This window comes from Vigna unguiculata, chromosome 7 (assembly GCF_037176805.1).
Source record: "Vigna unguiculata cultivar grain cowpea cultivar isolate G323 ecotype 2 chromosome 7, ASM3717680v1, whole genome shotgun sequence".
Lineage (NCBI taxonomy): Eukaryota > Viridiplantae > Streptophyta > Magnoliopsida > Fabales > Fabaceae > Vigna > Vigna unguiculata.
Genome location: NC_140798.1, coordinates 7,051,786 through 7,073,967, shown reverse-complemented (window position 1 = coordinate 7,073,967; position 22,182 = coordinate 7,051,786). Strand labels below are relative to the sequence as shown.

The 22,182-nt window shown below is 29.8% G+C and overlaps 2 protein-coding genes and 1 long non-coding RNA gene across 7 annotated transcripts; 2 read left to right on the top strand and 1 right to left on the bottom strand.

Annotated features, from left to right (window-relative positions):
• Positions 1–1,148: 1,148 nt before the first annotated feature.
• On the top strand, positions 1,149–7,360 carry LOC114189468 (glycinol 4-dimethylallyltransferase-like). The gene is made up of 12 exons (XM_028078031.2): positions 1,149–1,286; positions 1,422–1,711; positions 2,150–2,233; positions 2,334–2,408; positions 3,153–3,236; positions 3,330–3,419; positions 3,498–3,599; positions 3,685–3,780; positions 3,875–3,946; positions 4,033–4,131; positions 5,545–5,649; positions 5,759–7,360. The coding sequence occupies exons 1-12, from the start codon at positions 1,229–1,231 to the stop codon at positions 5,798–5,800; spliced, it is 1,197 nt and encodes a 398-aa protein (XP_027933832.2). The 5' UTR covers positions 1,149–1,228; the 3' UTR covers positions 5,801–7,360.
• Positions 7,361–9,667: 2,307 nt separating this feature from the next.
• LOC114189465 (glycinol 4-dimethylallyltransferase-like) lies at positions 9,668–14,616 on the top strand. Of its 3 annotated transcripts, none has more exons than XM_028078027.2 (13): positions 9,668–9,815; positions 9,912–9,962; positions 11,345–11,631; positions 11,759–11,842; positions 11,941–12,015; positions 12,357–12,440; positions 12,536–12,625; positions 12,713–12,814; positions 12,980–13,075; positions 13,168–13,239; positions 13,312–13,410; positions 14,098–14,202; positions 14,318–14,616. In XM_028078027.2, the coding sequence occupies exons 1-13, from the start codon at positions 9,764–9,766 to the stop codon at positions 14,357–14,359; spliced, it is 1,239 nt and encodes a 412-aa protein (XP_027933828.2). In that variant the 5' UTR covers positions 9,668–9,763; the 3' UTR covers positions 14,360–14,616. The 3 variants fall into 3 exon arrangements, with proteins under 3 accessions (XP_027933828.2, XP_027933829.2, XP_027933827.2); XM_028078026.2 differs by having other exon boundaries at positions 9,686–9,815; positions 9,894–9,962; XM_028078028.2 differs by lacking the exon at positions 13,312–13,410 and having other exon boundaries at positions 9,684–9,815; positions 9,894–9,962.
• A 1,749-nt stretch (positions 14,617–16,365) lies between these two features.
• On the bottom strand, positions 16,366–20,890 carry LOC146884579 (uncharacterized). 3 transcript variants are annotated; one of them, XR_014996811.1, is made up of 5 exons: positions 20,770–20,890; positions 20,505–20,676; positions 19,932–20,337; positions 18,730–18,861; positions 16,366–17,748 (listed from the first exon to the last, which is right to left on the bottom strand). It is a non-coding gene; the product is annotated as an uncharacterized LOC146884579 (long non-coding RNA). The 3 variants fall into 3 exon arrangements; XR_014996812.1 differs by having other exon boundaries at positions 19,932–20,351; positions 20,505–20,851; XR_014996810.1 differs by having other exon boundaries at positions 20,505–20,850.
• Positions 20,891–22,182: the final 1,292 nt, after the last annotated feature.

The window sequence follows — 22,182 nt, the reverse complement described above, 5'->3', positions numbered from 1 at the left end:
ATCTAGAACCTGACTCATCCGGGTTGGCTCACCAACTCGCAATTAAAGGGTCACACAAGTATTTTTTATTATGTTGGGCTTTGCATTTGGGTCGAGTGAGATTGTTTTTTTCAGCCAACACATTGGTGTTTTTATGATTTTGGTTTGTAGTTGGAGTTTAACATCCTTTTGGATTCTATTTGGATTCTATTGAAGTTTATTTAGATTTTAATCAGAAGTATAATTAGTTTTTTTGATATTGAAAAAAAAAATTGTAATTTTTTAATTAAGTGAATTAGTGAGCCAACCCGTTCAACCCACCAACCCGTGATGGGCCAAGTTGAATTCAAATTTTGTTGGCTCATTAATAAGTAAATTTGATTGGGTTGACTCATTAAATGATCAACCCGTGGTGGGTCAAACCGGATCGAATTATCTATTTTAACGTCTCTAAATTTACGGAGGCACGGAGGCTTAGAATTTGTTTGTTTACTTTTACAATTCTCTAAACATTCTATATTAATACACGAAACATTCCTCACTCCTCCACGTTGCATATCCCTAATCTAAGAGTTGTTTTATAAAATTTTCAAGCGTTGGGATAAGTATAAAATGAAGAAGAAAGCCTAGTTTATATTTATACATTTATACACTCATAAGTGATCTAGAATCACACTTTAATAAACTAACTAAATAACTATATTATATTATTATATTTTTATTTAAAAAAAATGCATATGGTCTCGCCGGAAGAAAGACTAATTATATTTAAATACCTGCATAATGTTACTTTAATATGTGTGAAAGCTACAATCAATAAATTATTAAATAATTAAAAGATTGTTTCAATTTTCTTTTCTTTTTTTTCTTTGTCCAACCTTATAACACATCTATCACTAATGGGGTTTTCTGTAGCTTTGAATATACATTACAAAAATCCATGTAATTAACATAGTCTTTCCAAACCTTTACGTTGTAACTTTATTAAAATCTAAACTACGAAATCCAGATATAAAAGTGTTTTAAATCTTTGTTATGCATGACCGTGGTGATTGATTTGATTATTTTACAAATTTTCTCCTGTAAAATGTTGACTATGTGTGTCGTGTTCAATTTCTATGCACCAATCAAATTTTATGTCTCCCTAAGAAAAAATCAAACTTAATGGAGTTCTTTTGCCTATAAAATCTCCCATTCCTCTCTTCTCTTCTACTGTGATATATCTACGTTCTTATCTGTGTGAGTTTCCATGGCTATGGCTAGGGGACATGTTATATCTTCTCCTAACGTCTCTCCAGTGACAAGTGGTACCTACATTCACTATGTTCTTCTAATTTCGTTCATTTTTCATGTTATAATACCTATTCCTTCAATTTGGTTTGCTTTCTGAGTATCTCACTCTAACACCTTCAATTTGTTGTGCATGCTACAACTTTGAACAGTAGGTAAATTAGGTTGTCGTGGATCAAAAGCTTCTCAGCAGAAAATAAAAACTAAAATACAGTATAGTCCTTTGAGGTTTCAACAATCACCTTTTAATCATCATTACAAATGCATTGAAAGAGGAGCAACATATGAAGAAAGCAATAAAAATTATGTTCTGAAAGCCGTCACTGTGCCATCTTCTGAATCAGAATCTGAAGCTTCCAACTCCAAGAACATTGTGGAGTCTGTCAAAAATTTTATTGCCGTTTTGTATGAATTTATTTACCCTTACGCATTGTACGGTCAGGTAAGTACAAACTTTTCCATTATCCTCAGTAATCAAAAGTTATGGTCAATACTAAGTTTTGTTGCTTTGTACTAAGCATAATGATATTTTGATTATTAAATTTTGACAACTTTATCTTATAATATGAAGTGTTATTTTTTAAATGATTTTTGAATATTGATAATGAGAAAAGAAAATGGAAAACCACTTAAAATATGACACTTAATTTCTGACTCACTATAAAGTGAGTCGGGTTGGGTTCACTCATTTTCAATCCGGTTCGTGGTGAGCCAACCCGTGTGAGCCAAGTTGGCTCACTTTGACATATCTACACTTAAGATTGTAAGAGAAAGTTATCAAAATTTAATAGTCAAAAAGTCATTTTTCTTGTATTAAATATCTATTTGGATAATTAATATTTTCTTGTTGTTTTAAATTAACTTAATCTGTATTTTACAGGCATCAGCTGCAATTTCTGCGTCTCTCGTTGCAATAGAAAAACTATCAGATATATCTCCATTGTTTATTATTGGTTTGTTGCAGGTGAGACTCCAGAAATATTGTTTTTTTAAAAGACAATTTAAAATTACCCTTTAACTTCAATAATAGTCATTCCTTTGAGTTGTTTTTTCGAATGTTTCAGGCTGTGTTACCTCACTCTTTTGTGGTTCTTTACATTAATGGAGTGAATCAATTGTTTGACTTTGAAATAGATAAGGTATGAAACTTACTACGAATAAAACATTTTGGATCATTAAATAATGTATTTCTTTATTTGTTTCTTTTATATACTTTGTATATGTTCTATTAAAAAATATAATAAAAAATTGTTGTTGTATAAGATTGATCAATATTCAGAAACATATAACGTCACAGGTACATCAATTTGAATAATTTATATAATATTTACATTCAAACTCTTTTTCATAATTGAGGTTTATCGACGTACTCCTACTTTTTTTTTAATGGGAGCATCACCAAAGTACAGCCCCAAAATATGACCAAAAACCTAACTATTTTTCTTTTTTTTATCAGAAAAAAATGAAATTAAATTAAAAAGAACACTTAAGGAAGTGCTCTGACTCTTATACAAAACAACATAACAACATGAACAAAAAGATGCTCTGACCTAGTTTCACACTCCGGTAAACAGAATTTCTAGCCATAACCTAACTATTTTTCTTACTTTAAATCTATTTTATATATCACCGAATTAATTAAAATAATTGAAAATATATAGTTGGATGTTTGGAACAGTTTTTTTAATGTACTTCAACCTTGAAAACGGTGAGAATACTTTACAAGTCCCTTTATAGTTTCTTGTAATAATTCCTTTATAATTTGGAATCTGAATTACTATATCTTTAATAGGATGGTGAAAACATGTAACTTTTTACGAGATTTAATTATTCGTATGGTACAGATTTGTTAAAAGTAATTTATGTTACATGTTTTATTGCAGATAAACAAACCATATCTTCCATTGGCTGCTGGCAAATTATCCTTCAGAAGTTGCGCCATTATTGTTGCCTTATCTGCAATTTTGGTGCCATATAGATCCATCACTTTTTATAATAAAAGATTTTAAGATGAGCTTCATATACAAAAATAAGAGTTACTGTTTTATTCTGTTTTACAGGGTTTAGGGCTTAATTTGATGATAGGTTCTCCGCCATTGATTTGGAACTTTGTGTTGTGCGTTACAATATGGACTTGCTATTCTGTGAATGTGAGTTCTTTCTAATTGCATTTAAACAGTGTATTATGTTTTAAGGTATAAGTATTCTTATATATATATTTTCTGCAGTTGCCTTTCTTACGATGGAAGCAATATCCGGTGATGGCATCATTACTTATATTTGTTTGTTGGGCATATATATTTCCAATTACATACTTCTTTCATGTGCAGGTTCTGTTCTATCACTCTTTGCCTTTTATATACATCTTAGTTTTGAATAAACATCTTCCTGCTAATTGATGTAACAAATGTTCAGACCTTTGTGTTCAAGAGACCAGTTGTGTTTACAAGATCATTGATTGTTTCTCTGCTGTTCTTGAGTATCTACACTACTGGTTTAGCATTAGCCAAGGTAAATGTCTTTATTTTCTCAGGACATATGTATTCATTTTCCAACATCAGGCTTTTGATCCAATAATCTAAAACCTTGTACTGGATTTGTGTAGGATATACCTGACGTAGAAGGAGATATAAAACATGGAATTGATTCTTTCGCAGCACGTCTAGGCCAGAAAAAAGTATGTTTCTTAAATTCAATGTTTTATTGTTTTTTTTTTTTGTTATACCCTCTTATAACATTTGATTGATTGTAAATCTTTGATAGGTATTTTGGATTTGTGTTTTCCTTTTTGAAATGGCATTTGGAGTTGCCTTCTTGGCTGGAGCATCATCTTCATCTCCCTTTTTGATTAAAATTGCCACGGTAACATATTTTTATTATGTGTATATATATAGGTTGGAATTTTGTTTGGTATGCAGAATTTATTTGTTTTTTTTATCCTCAAAGGGGGGTTTGATTTTGATGAACAAAGTCTTATAATAATACACTGTTTTGTTTGGGTATATTCTTTTAAAGTAAATGTTCTCTTTGTAATAAACTAAGCATATTTTTACTTGTTTTGTATATTTGTCTAATATGTTTTACTATTAAAAATAATATTTTTTTTTATATTTTAAAAAGTAAATTCTATCTACTTCTTTAAGATTTTTTTTAATGTCTTATCTTAAAAATAATTATTTTAAATTAAAAAAAAAACTAGTTGAATGGTTAAACTATTTTTTTAAGTGATGTGTACACTAACTTTTAAAGTATCACGAATTATAGTGTAATGACCGAGTTGTCACCATTATGTGTCTTTATGTGTTTTGTTTTGTATGATGTTGTGACTTTTTTGTTGTGGGATTCTTGGTTGTGGTTTTTTGCATGATTGTAAGATTATGTGGACGATCCATTGAAGACCACAAAATCTATAATGAAAAGAATTAAGACTATGTTTGATTAAAATATATATATGTACGAAGAACTCTTTGAATAGATGCTTTTAGCATTGTTATAGAAAACAAACTATAATATAAAGTTTAGTCTTCAATGGAATTGTTATCATGATAATGTTTTTTGCAGCATCATTTAGAGAATTAGAGAAGGAATGGTATATTGTTGTCATTTGTCTTTCTTTTTGTATATATTACGTTATGTATGAGTTGGCACAACCAATTATCCCTATTCAATATTTTTTTTTTGCTGATTAAAAAAAATAATTAGGATTAGGGTTCAATTATTAATAAAACAAAAAATAGTTTTTTTTTTTGTGACAATTTTTCTCACTAATACTAATAACATGTAACTGTTTTAAGTATTCTATTTTTCTTTCATATCATTTCTACAATCTTTAAACTTCTAAGTATGATCGGTATATGCTACATCGAACAAGTGAGAGTGCGTTATCGATAGAAAAATAGACTAAAAAAGAAAATGTAAAAACAAATGCTATATAAGCTGAAAAGTTCAAAGAGTGAACACATTTCTTTTTCCTTTTTGAACCTCTCCCTCCACACATACGAAGTTTCTTAGAGTTCAACAAACATCCCTAATGTTTAACATTACTTGCTCATGATATGCCATATATCTGTATTTATATAAACAAAAATTTCTCTAGAAAAGTTGTCTTTATTGTGTAGATTATTCCAACTTTTTAATTTCGATGTGAAGGATAAATATTTATCTTAAAAATAAGCAATGTTTTAGGTTTATTGTTTCTTACATGTGATTATAAATGAATATAAAGTTATTTAAACTTTTAACAATGTTTAAAACTGAATCTATGGTATGTTTTAGTGTGTAGGAAATGTTGTTCTTGGTTCAATTCTGTGGTACCGGACCAAATACGTAGACGTGACAAATCCAGCTTCCACTAGATCCTTCTATTCATTTATATGGAAGGTAATTCTAATCTTAAACATTGTTTCCATTCGAGTAGTTCAATATCCAGATTAAATTTAAAGGAAACAGTTATCTAACAAAGTAAGTACTTATGTGTTTGTTTCTGCAGTTGTTGATGGGGTCTTACGTTCTCCTGCCTTTAATTAGATAAAGTGTCACTCAAGATTAAACCAAGTTTTCAACACATGCAATAGAATTACATAGACCTTTCGCATCTAAATTTATTGAAGAAATAAAAATTACACATATATGTGTTCCTCTAGATATGATGAGTTTTGTATCACTGAGTTTTTTTTTTTTTTTTTTTTCTTTTTTCTTAATTGTGTGATGATTTTCAGTATCTGTATCCAACTTTATCTCTATAGCCACATCTTTCATTAAAGGAATAAGAAAATAGAAGCAACTTGTTATTATAAGATTACCCTATATAGTAAATGAGCTTTTTTCTTCTGCAAAGTGTCATTTTAGGAATACACTCAATAAAAAATCATCAATATGCGTCACAGAAACATAAGTCTTTCGTTGTATATGTTTGTATATGTTAGGTTCACAAGAATAAGAACAAAAAAATAAGAACAATATTCACCACACGAATGTTGGGTATTAACTGCCATTAATTAGAGTCCTAACCCATAATAAAATGAAATATAAAGAATAGAGTGGGAGAAGTCCGATCTAAACCAACATAAAAAACAATAATAACAACATTAAATATTTTGTAATCAAACTGATGTTACATGGTAATTTTTTATTAATATAAGTGTCTGTCTGGTCGGCACAAAGTAGAGGATATAAATAATCATGAATATACATATATTGATTATCATATTTGCATCGTAGCAGAAGATTATGGAATCTTTTGTGACATTTTCAAAAGGCGTTTTGAATGGTTCTAAAAGGAAAATACAAAGAAGTTCACATTGACTACAATATGGGAACCACTAAGTTCCGCCGGTGCTATGCACTATGTTTTATTTTGTTGGAAATTTGTATGTTTCTTATGTTTGAATCATCTATTTCCTTCTTTTTTGTAGTATAAAAGTTACATACATTTGTTTTTGCTAGGGATGACAAAATAAGTTAAGTTTGACGCATCAATCCCTTAACCCATTAAATAAAAGGTGGACTAAATCAAAATTTTGAATATATCAACGAGTATGAATTCAGCCCGTCAACCCCATTGGGTCGAAGGTTAGGTTGACCGCGGGCTTGCCCGTAATCTATAACTGATTTAGAAATGGGCTGACCCGTATGGTCGTATCATTATTTTTCTATAATTTCATTTCATCATCAACTCAACTCAGAAATGCAAGACAAGCAACAACTCGACAGTAAAATCGTGACCCAACCCAGGAGGAAGAAGGCGAGTGGCGGTCACCGACGGAGACAAAATTCACAACCTTGGTGGCCAGCCATTGACGACAATGACCCAAGTTTGTTCGACGGAAACCCACGGCAACCTTGGTCTCCACGGCAGGAACATGTATCGCCGGCATCAACTTCTATCGTCGGGTCTCAACACAAGCACCTCATGCAAAATGCCTTTATTGCAAAAAAAAAAATCATGCATGAAGAACTCTACCATTGTTGATTTTCTTAAGTTTTAAAGTAAATTATTGTATTTCTATTAATTAGCTAAACAAAAGATGGAAGAAGTTTTATTTTATAAATACACTCAATAAAAAATCATCTCCCTAATATGCGTTACAAAAGCATAAGTCTTTTATTGATGTTTGTATATGTTTGGTACAAAAGAATAAGAACAACAAAAAAACAATATTCACTACAGGAATGTTGGATATTATTAGGTGCCATTAAATTAAAGGAAAATGATACGTTGTTTTTTAACAACTTCTCTCACTACTAGATGTCGCAGTGAAAGAGTATTTTTTTTTTTCTAAATTCCACATGAGCCATAGTTTTGAAAGAAGCGCGAGAGAAGGGAGGTTTTGGTGTTGGTATTTTGAGTGGAGAGCAGTTACTTTGTTTTGCAAAAACTATTCTCATTTCTCATATGTTCTATTTCATTATCAAAGTTATAACGGTTAACTCTCTTCTTCTCTTACTAACAGTGAAATATTAGTATAATAAATAGTATTTTTTCATCTAATGAATTTTTGTAGATTTATTTTTGTATGAATATAGAAGGAAAAAGGAAAAATTATGTCTTACATGTTTTTTATGACAATTACTTAATGGTGACTTGATTATCATATATTGCTTTTTTAATAATTATGTTTTTCAATTTTTAATTAAATTTTGATAAATTATTTTTATTTTTAAACTTAAAAAAGTCACAGAACTTTTCTTGTTTTTATCTTCACGATATATTTCCTTTCTATCATTCTTAAAAAAAATTCACTTATGTGACACTAAAGATTCAATTGTTGAGTTAAAGAGATATTTTTTAATATTCAAATAATTATGTGTATAGTGTAGGTGAGATTTTTCATATTAATTACCTCTTTAAAATATATATAAATTTAAATATATTATTTTGATTCTTCTAAAAATTATGGTCAAGCTATTGAATCTAACGATCTATATATAATATAAAATAAATTTGCAAAAAATAACTGGATATCTAACGCACTTCCATAAATCAATCTTTCCACTAGATTAAGCAAGGGAAAATTTATTTTTCACATTAAGTTGTTTATTATCATTCCAAAATAGAACTATCTTCTTTACAATAATTTACCTAAAAACCTTAACACCGAATCAACATCATATAGTTGAGTGTTTGTGGTTATTTATGTTAATGGAGTGAATCAATTGTTTGACTTTGAAATAGATATATAAGGTATGAAACTTTCAAACTCTTCTCATATTTGAGATTTACTTACGTACTCCTCCTTTTTCTTATCTTAAACTACAGCATTCAAACTTTGACCAAAACCTAACTATTTTTCTTATTTTAAATCTATTTTAGATTTACCGAATTAATCAAAATATATAATTGAGAATATAGTCGGATGTTTACATGTTTTATTGCATATAAACAAACCATAACTTCCTTCTGCTGGGAATCCTTCGGAAATTGTGCCTTTATTGTTGCCTTATAGATCCATCACTTTTTAGAATAAAAGATTTTAAGATGAGCTTCATAGAAAACTTTTGGGGAATAGATAATACTTCCTGCGTGAAATTTAGAAATTCATATAAAATTTCTTATAAGTTGTTTTGTGAAATATATTCGCAGCAATTTTCTTTAAAAAATAATTTAATTTATAAAACAGCAAATATTTTTTTTCTACAAATTTAAATTTGCAAGTAATTCTTTTACGTATTTTAAATTCGTAAATAATTTTTTATAAAAAGAAAAATGACAAGTAATCTTTCTTGCGAAAATAAAGTTATACATATATTTTTTCTACTAATACACAAGAATTCTTTTATAGTAATTTTTTCAAAATATATAATTACTATTTGAGGTCTAGATATTTTATTCTTTATATATTTTTTAAATATAATTTTATTCAATTTAAATTTTAAATATTGATATATTTTACATTTTATTTAAATAAATTAATTTTTTAGTAACAATGATAAATTGAATTTGACTATAATAATAAATAAATAAAATATACAAATAAAAACCATTATTATCAGGTATGAATAAAGATAAATGTTAGAAAATTTGGTTCTAACAGTTGACATCCTTTTTTTAATATACACTGAATAGACGGAAATTAAAAGAATAATTGAAGTGTTCACAAACATCTTGAATGATATTTCTCCTTAAGAATTTTATATATTTCTCTTTAAGAAAAATCAAATTTCATTGACTCTTGTACAGGGTATGTCTACGTTCTTATCTGTTTTACAGAGTTTAGTGTTATTTCTTCCACATTATAAAAGTCTTTTAAATTTTTCTTACACGTCACTGTTAGTTTGATTATTTCACAATTTTTTGCCTAGAAAATGTTGACTATGTGCGTGGTGTATCAATTTCTATATGTGCCAATCAAATTTTATCTCTCGCTAAGAAAAATCAATTTTTTTTTTTGCCTATAAAATCTGTCATTCCTCTCTTCTCATCTACAGGACAAGGTACTGTACGTTCTTATCTGTTCTATAGAGTTTGGTGTTACTCTCTGTGTGGTTAGTTTCCATGGCTAGGCTACATCTTATATCTTCTCCTAACGTCTCTTCACTCACAAATGGTACTTATATATACTCACTCTCTTCATAATTTCCTTCATTTTTCTCTGCAAACTTATTTTCTGAGTAATATGTGGAAGCATGCTTCGTAATTGTAGGTTCAAATCTTTGGGCCAGGAAACTCTCCCTCAACACTGTTTACTTTCAAAGTATGTCTCATCACTTATACCTTATTCCTTCAACTAACCTTTGTCATGGCTAATTATTTTATTAACTTTCTGATCAGTATCTCACTCTTTCACATCTTTTTGTTCATTTATACACTACACCATTTTGTAGTTTAAACAACTTAAAAATGATGCCTAAAATAAAAAAAAAAAAAAATCTTAAGTATAGATAAAGATTTTACCACGGTTTTTTCCTAAAGCAAAGTTTTGAAAATCATTACCTATAACATAATCTTTCACTGGAAATTGAACTCTTGACATTTGCTTTAATACCAATTGTTGGATTGAACTTTTATCATTAAGTCAAAAACTTTAGCTAATAGTTAAAGTTTAACTCTTTTTTCTTAAGATTGTAGCAAGCCAAAGTGTCATGATTTTATTGTGATTTGGTCCAGCTATCCTTCACCACAAGATAATTAATCCATTTTACAATAATTTAAAAAATCACATGATGATAATTTAAAAATATTTAAAGTTAAATTATCACAATTTTAAAAATATGGTCTAAAGTAGTCACATTTTAACAATTGTTACCTATAATTATCAATATTTTCTACCTTATTGCTTAAAATAAATAGACAACACTTTTTTGTATATTCTCTAGGTTTAAGGTAAATAAAACTCACTACATAATAAAAAAAAAATTGTGGCTTATTTCTATCTTATATAATGGTTTCCTTATCGTTGCCATGCCAATATTGTCTAATCTATAAATATGAAGAAGATTCATAATGTATAATATAACTAATAAAGAAACAACATAAGAAAATTGTTATAATTTTATTATTTTGTCCACATATTTTATGGACAACTTAAAAAAAATGTTACTTAAATGATTAATGATTTATAAAACGTGAGTTTTAATAATTTTAAGTCACAATTATAGTGAATATTTCTATTTTTAGACAGTACTGAGGATACTTTTATACCACAGTGTGATTTAAATTAAAAAATGGTGCAGTGATATTAATTGAAATGTGTTATAATATTAAAAAATTCACATGTTGATGGAAACTTAAACTTTACACTAGTCTTAATAATTGGATGTAATAGTGGACTTATTATTTGGTTAGCTCTCTGAGTATCTCTCTAACAACTTTTTGTACATCTATTAGGTGACACTGACGTTAAATACTTTTTTGTAGTATATATATTTGTGTTAGACGGCCTTCAAAAGCTGACACTTACGTTAAATACTTTTTTTTAGATATATATATGTGTAAAGTGAAACTTGACTTTTATAATAGTCATTAGAAAATAATAAAAGTCAATTTCTCATCTTATTCTTACTTATTATATATTTTGCAAACCATTTCTATTCAACAAGTTACTTGATGTCATTCTATTTCAACTTTGAACACTAGGTACATTAGGTTGTCATGGATCAAAAGCTTCTAAGCACAATATAAAAGGTCAAATACAGTATAATCCTTTGAGGTTTCAACAATCAGCTTTTAATCATAACTACAAAAGCATTGAAAGAGGAGCAACATTTGAAGAAACCAATAAAATTTATGTTGTGAAAGCCGACTCTGTTCCATCTTCTGAGTTAGAATCTGAAGCTTCCAACTCCAAAAGCATTGTGGACTCTGTCAAAAGTTTTATGGCCGTTTTGTACCAATTTATTTACCCTTACGCATTATTTGCTCAGGTAAGTACAAACTTTTCCATCATTCTCAATATTCAAAAGTTATGGTCAATTTTTCCTTTGTATTAAATACCTATTTGTACAACTAATACCGTTGCTATTTTAAATTAACTTAATCTGTATTTTACAGACATCAGCTTCAACTTCTGCGTCTCTGCTTGCAGTACAAAAACTATCAGATATATCTCCATTGTTTTTTATTGGTTTGTTGCAGGTGACACTCCAAATATATTGTTTTTTTGAAACAGTTTAAAATTACCCGTTAACTTCAATAAAATTCATTCTTTTGAGTTGTTTTTTCGAATGTTTCAGGCTGTGTCAACTCTCTCTTTTATGCTTCTTTATGTTAGCGGAGTGAATCAATTGTTTGACTTTGAAATAGATAAGGTATTATGAATAAAATACTATGGATCATTGATGAGTTATTTCTTTATTTGTTTGTTTTATATACTTGTATATATTCCGTTAAAAAATACAATCAAAAATTATTGTTGTATAAGATTGATCTAAAGTTAAATATTCAGAAACATGTATAAAGACTAAGTTTACGCAAGAACGTCACATGCACATCAATTTGAACAATTTATATAATTTTGATTCGGAAGTCTTCCATTAATTAATTACCGTATCCTTTGATAGGATAGTGAAAGCATGTAACTTTTTATGTATAGTTTACAAACCTTTTGGATGTTTCTTAGAACTAATCAATGTTACATGTTTTATTGCAGATAAACAAACCATATCTTCCATTGGCTGCTGGCAAATTATCCTTCAGAAATTGTGTCTTTATTGTTGCCTTATCTGCAATTTTGGTGCCATATAGATCCATCACTTTTTAGAATAAAGGATTTTATGATGAGCTGAATTCATAGAAAAATGAGAGTTACTATTTTATTCTGTTTTACAGGGTTTAGGGATTAACTTGATGATAGGTTCTCCTGCATTGATTTGGAACTTTGTGTTGAGCGTTACATTATGGACTTGCTATTCTGTCAATGTAAGTTCTTTTCAATTTCATTTTAAGTGTTTATTATGTTTTAAGGTATAAGTAATGGTGCATTGATTATTTTTATGTATTCTGCAGTTGCCTTTCTTACGATGGAAGAAAAATGCTGTACAGACATCATTACTCATGTTTTTTTGTTGGACATTTTTAATTCCATTTACATACTTCCTTCATATGCAGGTATGCCCTATCACTAATCTTTGCCTCTTATAGATGTTAGTTTTGAATAACCATGTTTTAACTTAATTATTATGACTTTCAAAGAATAATAACAAATCAACCATTTGAATCCACCGATCAGAAATGGATTTATTAAATTACTAATTGTTTGTAACAAATGTTCAGACGTTTGTGTTGAAGAGGCCACTTGTGTTTACAAGATCATTCATTGTTTCTCTCCTGTTCATGAGTTTCTATTCTATTGGTTTAGCATTATCCAAGGTAAATGTCTTTATTTTCTCAGGACATGTATTAATTTCCAACATCAAGATTTTTGGTCCAATAATGTAAAATCTTGTGTTGGATTTGTGTAGGATATACCTGACGTAGAAGGAGATATAAAACATGGCGTTGCTTCTTTCGCAGCACGTTTAGGCCAGAAAAAAGTATATATGTTTCTTACATTAAATGTTTTCTTTTTTTGTTATGACACTTGACTGATTCTAACTCTTTGATAGGTATTTTGGATTTGTGTTTTCCTTTTTGAAATGGCATTTGGAGTTGCCTTTTTGGCAGCAGCATCATCTTCATCGCCCTTTTGGATTAAATTTGTCACGGTAACATATTTTTATTTGTTTTTTTTCCTCAACATGGAGAATGATTTTGATGAACAAAGTCTTATAATAATACGCTGTTTTGGCAGAGAATATTCTTTTAATAAGTTCATCTACATATGTCATAACAAGTTTTAAAATATGTAATTGGTCTACTTATCATGGCTAGTGTCCTTGATCCGTCATAATAAGTAGTCATTATATCTATTTTTGCACTAGTGAAATAACAGTGTAATTGTTTTATGTATTCTATTTTTTGTTTTTTTCATCCGATAAGGGAGACTTCGTTATTGATAGCAAAATAGTCTAAAAATGAAAAATAAAAGGTAAAATCAAATGATATTTGAGCTGAAAAGTTCAGAGTGAAACCATTTTTTTTTCCCTTTTAAATCTCTCTGTTCATACAAAGTTTCTTGGAGTTCAACAAACATCCCTAATGTTTAACATTTCTTGGTAATGATATGCCATATATCTTTATTTAGATAAACAAAAGATTTCTCTAGAAATGTTTTTTGTCTTTATGGTGCAGATTATTCCTACTTTTTAATCTCGACGTGAAGGGTACAACTGATCTTTAAAATAAGCAATATTTTAGTACAAGCATAGGTTTATTGTTTTTTACATATCATTATAAATGAAGTTATTTAAACTTATGAAGAAAATTTAAACATAATATGTGCTATGTTTTAGTGTCTGGGAAATGTTGTTCTTGGTTCAATTCTGTGGTACCAGACCAAATACGTAGACGTGACAGATCCAGCTTCTGGTAGATCCTTCTATTCATTGAACTGGAAGGTAATAATTCTTCTTATAAAGATTGTTTAGCATTTGAATAGTTCAATATCAATTTTATTATAATTAAGGAAAGAGTTATCTAATTACATAAGTACTTATGAGTTTGTTTTTGCAGTTGTTGATGGGCTCATACGTTCTCCTGCCTTTAATTAGATAAGGTGTCACTCAAGATTAAACCAAGTTTTCAACACATGCAACAGAAATACACCCTTCGCATCTAAATTTATTGAGGCAAAAAAAATTACACATATATGTGTTCCTCTAGATATGATGAGTTTTGTATCACTGAGGTTTTTTTTTTTTTTTCTTTTTTCTTAATTGTGTGATGATTTTCAGTATGTATATCGAACTTTATCTCTATAGCCACATCTTTCAATAAAGGAATAAGAAAATAGAAGCAACTTGTTATTATAAGATTATCCTATGAGGTTTTTTCTGCTTTAGCTCAGATTTTAGGTATTATTCAAGCTGCTCTAAGCAACAAAACTACTAAATTTGTATAATTTGTAAGTGATTAAAAAACAATTTTGCCACCTTCTCGATTGGATCCCCTCCTTAATTTCGTTGTTAATTTTGGTGTTGAATTAGGATGATTATTGTTTAAATCTAATAAAAGTGAACTGGTGTAATTTCCACTCCTAGATGGATTTGAATCTATTATAATAAAAAATAATAATATTAAATAATCATATATTTCAAACTCTAAAATTTGAAAGAGCACAATTTCAATAAATAGAATCTTAAAATTATAAATAACAAAATTACATGATATATTAATAATTGAATCACGATTAATCACAACCAACTAATAGAACCAATTAAAACACTTAGATCGATCAGAACCTTGTTTAGCTTTTATAAGACTCATAAGTCTTAAAACACATATAGCATAATCCTAAAGTGGCTTAAATCCACCAACATTACACATCATACAACAGTTTTCTTTAAGGTTTAGCCTAACAATTTAAGATCTTATAAATTAGAGTTGTAAAAAACATTATCGTCTAATAACAATGCACATAGTAAAGATTTTGTATTTAATATTATATTACATTGATGTTTTAATCATTCTCACCAAGTCAATTTTTGCAGGCTTAGAGTTTGTTAAATTTGTTTTCTTACAATTCTCTAAATATTCTATATTAATACACGAAACATTCCTCACTCCTCTTATGTTGAATGACCATACTTTACACTCCACGTTGCATATCACTCATCTATGAGTTGTTTTATAACCATTGGTCAAGTATAAAATGAAGAAGAAAACCTAGTTTATATTTATACACTCATAAGTGATATAGAATTACACTTTAATAGACTAGCTAAATAATTGTATTATATTATTATTTTAATTTAAAAAAGTACATAACGTTACGCTAGAAGAAGAAAGACTAAATACATTTAGATACTTACGTAATGTTATTTTAACAGGCCTAAATTCTCTTTTAACTTTTATTTTCGTCGTTTTTATTGAGTTTTATTTTCGTCGTTTTTATTCCATAGCTAAAATATGAGTAGCTAAATAGCTAGGAGGTTGTTCCCTCGCTATTATCCATGATTTTCCTAGCTAATTCCTAGTTAATCCATAAAATTTATCCCTAACTAATCCCTGGCTAATCCCTAACAAATTTCTCCCTAACTAATCCCTAGCTGATCCCTAGCAAATTGATCCTTAACTAATCTCTAACTAATCCATAGCAAATTTATCTCTAGCTAATCCTTGGCTAATCCCTAACAAATTTCTCCCTAGCTAATCCCTAACTGATCCCTAGCAAATTTATTCCTAGCTAATCGTTAGATGATCCCTAGCAAATTTATCCCTAGCTAATCCCTGGCTGATCCCTAACAAATTTATCCCTAGCTGATCCCTAGCAAATTTATCCCTTGTTGATTCCTAGTTGATCTCTAGCAAATTTATCCTTAGCTAATCCTTAATTAATCCATAGCAAATTTATCCTTAGTTGATTCCTAATTGATCCATACTATATTATAATAATTATCCCTAGCACCCTAACTCATTCGTATTTACGTTGTATAAATATACCAAAATATTCCATGTTCTTATTTATTTAAATGCATTTAAAAAATATAATGGTAAACAAAAAAATATAATATATCTTGCAAGACATTTGGATGAAATATGTGAAATTTCCCTGTATTCAAAATACTTTCATATACATAAAACGTAAACTTTTAACATTACAATTTCAAGATACATGATCAAAACAAAAGTTGACCAATAGTCACGACTCTTTATTAGATAAGACTTATGCCTTGGAGAATTAATGCATCAGCTAGAACTTGGTTAGCTGCTAGTGAAGGATGGAACTATCCTAAAACACATACTGGGTGGCATTAGACACCAGTGCAGGAAAGACTTGTTGTCGCGGTTATTTTGGTCATTTGGCCTCGATTTAAGACATGAGGCATATGCAGCCGAGGCAAAAATGGTCATCTTTTTGCCTCGATTCTCAATCGAGGCATATCCCATCATTACTGCCTCGGTTCTGATGGCAACCGAGGCGTAATATACATTAAAAATTAAAAAAAAAGTTGCAGAAATCATCTTTCTCTCATCTTCTCTGACCTTCCACTCAGCCTTCCATACCATCTTCACGACACGAATGACGTCGGAGCTGTGCTGGCGGAGCAAATCGAGAAGCGCGACCACGGGCAGATCGAGAATGGCACAGTACCTTCGAACCACCATTGGCATAGGTTCGTTCCCGCACTCACGAAACAAACCAGTTCTTTGCCAAAATCTTGTTGCAGCAAGACAAAACGAACCCAGCAATCAAGAACGCGCCATGGATTTTTCCACGCAGACGAACTACTACGAACCTAGCCAACACACGTCTACCACGCCAGAAAACTCAATGCTACAACATTTGAACCAAGCCATCACGAACCCTAATCGCGAGATTCACTACATAGCAACGCATCCATCAAATCTTCATAACCACCGCAACCAAAGTCACGAACACAACATCACGAACCCATTTAGAATGCAACGCTTTAGCCACTCCATTGCTGCACTTCCCTAATGAAACTTATAGGATCGAAGAGAGAAATATGAGAGTTAGGGTTTTTGCGCACCAGAGGAAGGAGATTGACTGTTTCTGGTTTTGAAGATTTTTATCCCACCTTCTGCCTCGGTTCGATTGAAAATCGAGGCATGTCACCATCTTCTGCCCTGGGTCCTAACACTTGAAACCCTAGAGTCCGAAAAAAAAAAGAAAAAAAATTTGCTATCACTTTACTGCCTCGAGTCAGTAGCAACCGAGAAATAAACTGACTTTACTGCCTCGGGTTAATAACAACTTAGGCATAAACTAGTTTTATTGTCTCGGGTCAATTACAACCGAGGTATAAAACATTGCATAAATTACAAAACTGCCACCGCATGTTTATATGCCTCGTTTCCGCTATAACCGAGGCATAAAGCTCAAGTTAAAAAGTCCAAAATGCACTAAGGAGAGCAAGTTCTAGGTGACTTTTGATTACACAACAACGATGTTGTCTCCACATTCCCGGTTCCACATCAACCTGCAAAACATCATTATTAGCATCCAAGAATAACATCCTTGATGTACGGAACAATAAACACATTAATTAGCATAATATAGTTGGGGTAGTTTCAATTCAAGTTTGTTAGTTGGCCATTGAATGGTGCCAAACAATAGGTTAATTATGGCTATAAAAAACTTGCAAAGGAGGACCTTGTTATCATGTTCAATGAGGCAACCGACTACCTCTTAATAGTTTTGCATGTTGTAATCATGAAAGTTTGGCCTCAACAACTCCTAATATTTAAAATTAAAGGCACAGTTTTAATATTTAAGCTATTATAATAATAGTATTTTCACAAAGATAAAGGATTGGTGCAAATGTGTGGTCTTTTAAAGTCTGGAGATCCTCAGTAATTAGATGTTTTCTGCAGAGAGGGTTTGCTTGCACAAGTTGTTCTTGAGGCCTGGTAGTGAGTGGTAGAGTAAATAGTATACAACTAGTACAATAATTTTGTAGAAAATAGAAGTCATACAACTAGTATAAAACCATTAATACGTGATTAATTATGAACCATATCAACTTCGGAACTAAATTCATGTATTACATAATAAACAGAGTCCAAAAGCTTATATAACAATCTGCTTCCTTAGATCAACTAATGCTTAGTCAAGATAGAACCACATTTTCTTTTTCTCAATGTAAGCATGAAATTTACCTTAAAAATCTAGTAAAAGTCATTATATTTAAAATAACAAGTCATAACTTATAAGTACTAACTATCAAACACTTTCAGTCTAAAGGATTATACATACTAAATCAACTTGAATAGAGTGTTAGGTAATCCACAAAACTATACCAATCCCTATATAGTTACAACTAAGACAATAGAATCAAACCATCCATCAGAAAATTGCAACGCTATCTTTAATAACATGAGAAACATTGTGAGATTTGAGGAGAAAATAAGGTGGTTTTCTTGGCATGAAAGTAAACAGGTATGATTCTTTAAGCATTTACCATTTTTGAATTCTGATATGCAATCTTCCCACAGCTGGTACATATAGCTCTGAATCTTTCTTCTCCTTCAGGTATTCCAAGCTTCGTTGGACTACCACACCACTAACAGAACTTAACGTTTTGAACATCTCCCTACATTGCAATGGAACATGACAATAAGACCAATAGCTATAAGATAAGAGAAACTTTATGGTACCATCTGAAATTTAAGGATTCTGGTATTATTGAAAAACACATTAATTATCAGTTTAGCTTTCTGAGATTATGCAGAGGTAAATCTTGCAAAATCATGCATCATAAACTATGAGTAAAGAATATTAAGAATTAATGTTGTGTGAGAGTAGAGAAAATGCTTTTAAAATTCTTACAGAACTAACTACAACTAAGTTTAACTATAAGAAAAATAACATTAGAAATTCAGTTAAAATAAAATAAATTAAGAAATAAATAAATTAAGAAGACCAGTTTAGCTTCAATTTCATGGCTTGATTTAACTCTTGTACAATATGATGATGTGAGATAACAAATATGACGTTAAAAGAACAAAATGTGATCTTAATAAAAAAAAATAAGAAAAAAAATTCACTTCATTCCTTTTATTTGGATTCCATACTCAAACAACAGAAGTTTGCAATTATAAATATATCCAAAGTGAGAGTTTACCTACTGATAGTGATTTTTCGTAATAGTATTGTTTCCAAAAGGCACATGATTTATATATAAAAAACAATCATAATGTTCATAAATGCTTTTAAGAACATTTATTAAGAAGTTTCTGGATGCATTAAAGGAAAGGTTTTGATTCTTTGACAGACTCTATTCAACAAAAGTGAGTCTGATAGTAGCTACCTCACCCATTTGATTTTGATTAAGAGGCAATTACTAAAACTAATGTGAACATGATCAAGATCCAGTGTAATGTCAACCATAAGATTAACATAAATACTAGGTTGAATTCATGATGAGGGGAATATGCTACTGCCAATGTCTATCAAACTAAAATGGAAGGTGGCGCATCATACTAAATATAGTCTCTCGTTGGAATGTGATCAAATGTATTACTATATTCATAACTAATTTGAATATTATTTTATATCACGATTGATAATTAAAGATATAATTACTATTTTTTTGTATATTACATATATTTAAATGGATTATGATAGCTTCGGTAAAAATTGATGGAAGTAACCCTACATTACCTTTAACCAAAATAGAGGTTGTCATCAATTTGGGGTTCATACTGTTCTTCTTTTCTGGTTGATTAGCCAAATGGCAACAACACTTTCTGTCGGCATTATATCCACAATAAGAAATAACCCCTCTACAATCTCCACATGGCACCTTCAGAAAAACCCTTATCACTTTCTCTTACCACGTCAAACATGATTTATTCTCTTCTTATATCGCATCTTCTTAACCCAATGCCATATTCATTCACCAATAATCAATTAGTACAAATAGGCGATACTTATTTTTGTCACTGCAAAATCCACTGTAGTTCTTCTTGAGTTCTTGTCAAATGACTAATTTCTCGTTGTTGATATTTCTTCTATCTCTTTCACTTTCAGTTGCTTTAGCAGCTGATACCAGTGCTCTCCAAGATTTCTGTGTGGCAGACCCTAAAGGGCAAGGTTAGCATATACATCCAACCAGACACTAACTAATTTGAAAACACGAATGATTACAAACTACTATTTAAAATGATTACAAACTAAGAACTCTGCTACAATGATTACAAAACTAAGAACTCAAGAAAAGGAACAAATGATTACATGTTGCTGGCAAAGGGAACGAGATCAATGTTTGCCCTAATCCCTCGATCTGGTGTCGTTCACATAGTAATGGCAACAACACTGCCTCCTTCACTTCAATGAAACGCAACAGTGTTGCCTCCTCCGTTCAAATACAAAATTTCGGCAACTCCGGAATCGTCTCAATCACAATCTACCAAACAACAACAAGAACAACCAATTGATTAATCAATTACTGCTTTACTTCGATGAAACCCAAGAACGTGAAGATAGAAGCATATGTAACCTGCTCTAAGGAACTAAACTCGATGTCGTTGATGTAGTCAAGCTCTCTCCAAGCTCTCTTTGAAGCTTCTCTTCACTCTCTTGTACGCTCTCCACACTTTCTTTCAATTTTTCAATTCATTTGACAGGCCCAACACTTCACAATTTTGACACACAAAAAAAAAAAGATTAAGCTTTCAAGGTTTTAAATCACTTCTAATATTATTTATGTAATATTCAATGTTATTTTTTTTATAAGTAAGTATTTATGTAATTATTTTCTTTATATAGATATTAAAAAGTTATAAATTAATATCGATAATTATTTATGAAAAACTTAATTTATGTAAATATAAAAAAATTGCATACTAATATTAATAATTATTTATAAAAAATTAATTATTAATTGAAACTAATTAGATATTTCTAATAGTATGTAACAATATAAATTAATTAATATTTTTATTTAAATTAAATTAACATATAAAGATATAATAAAATTATTAATTTATATAATAATAAAACATATTTTTAACAATTTGTTAAAATATTCATAGCTTATGAAATTTGCATAATACATCTATAGTTTTATTTTTTAATTTCATTAGAGCGAGAATACTTTGAATATTATTTACTTATTAACACAAATTTTATTCTTTTGTCATGGATTTGTGGAAAAAAATTTCATAATTAAATAAACTTGAATTTTAATGAGAGAATAATCATAAAATGATTTACCTCTTTCAAAACATAGTAAATTAGTTTTAAATTTGCTACAATTTATTTTTGTCGCTAGTCCTTCACTAAAAAGTGAAAGATATTTTTCCTAGCTAATTTTCCTCGCAAATTAACTATGGTAATTTTTTGTCACTAATCCCCCGCTAAATAGTGAGAGGTATTTTTCCTAGCTAATTTATCTCGCAAATTAGCTACGAAACCTTGTTGTCACTAATCCCTCGCTAAATAGCGAGACATTAGTGAGAAATATTTTCTCTTGCTAATTTTCCTCGTAAATTAGCTACAAAACTTTTTTTGGTCGCTGATCCCTTGCTAAATAGTGAGAAATATTTTCCCTCATTAATTTCCCTCACAAATTAGCTACAAAATTTTTTGTCACTAATCCCTCGCTAAATAGCGAGAAATTAGTAAGAAATACTTTCCCTCGCTAATTTCCCTCGCAAATTACCTATTTTGTTGTAGTGGCATAGGGTTTTTCCTCTCCTCTCACTACAAGAAATCTGCTAATTACCGACAGATATTTATTCGTTGGTAAGTATAATTTACCAATGGATTTAGTGACGGATCTCAAGTGGGAAAATACCGACCGATATTTCTATCGATAATAACACAAGAGACATTTGGCAATGGATTTATCGGTCGGTAATACCACAAGGGACATTTGGCTACAGTTTACCAACGGATTAATCCGTCGATA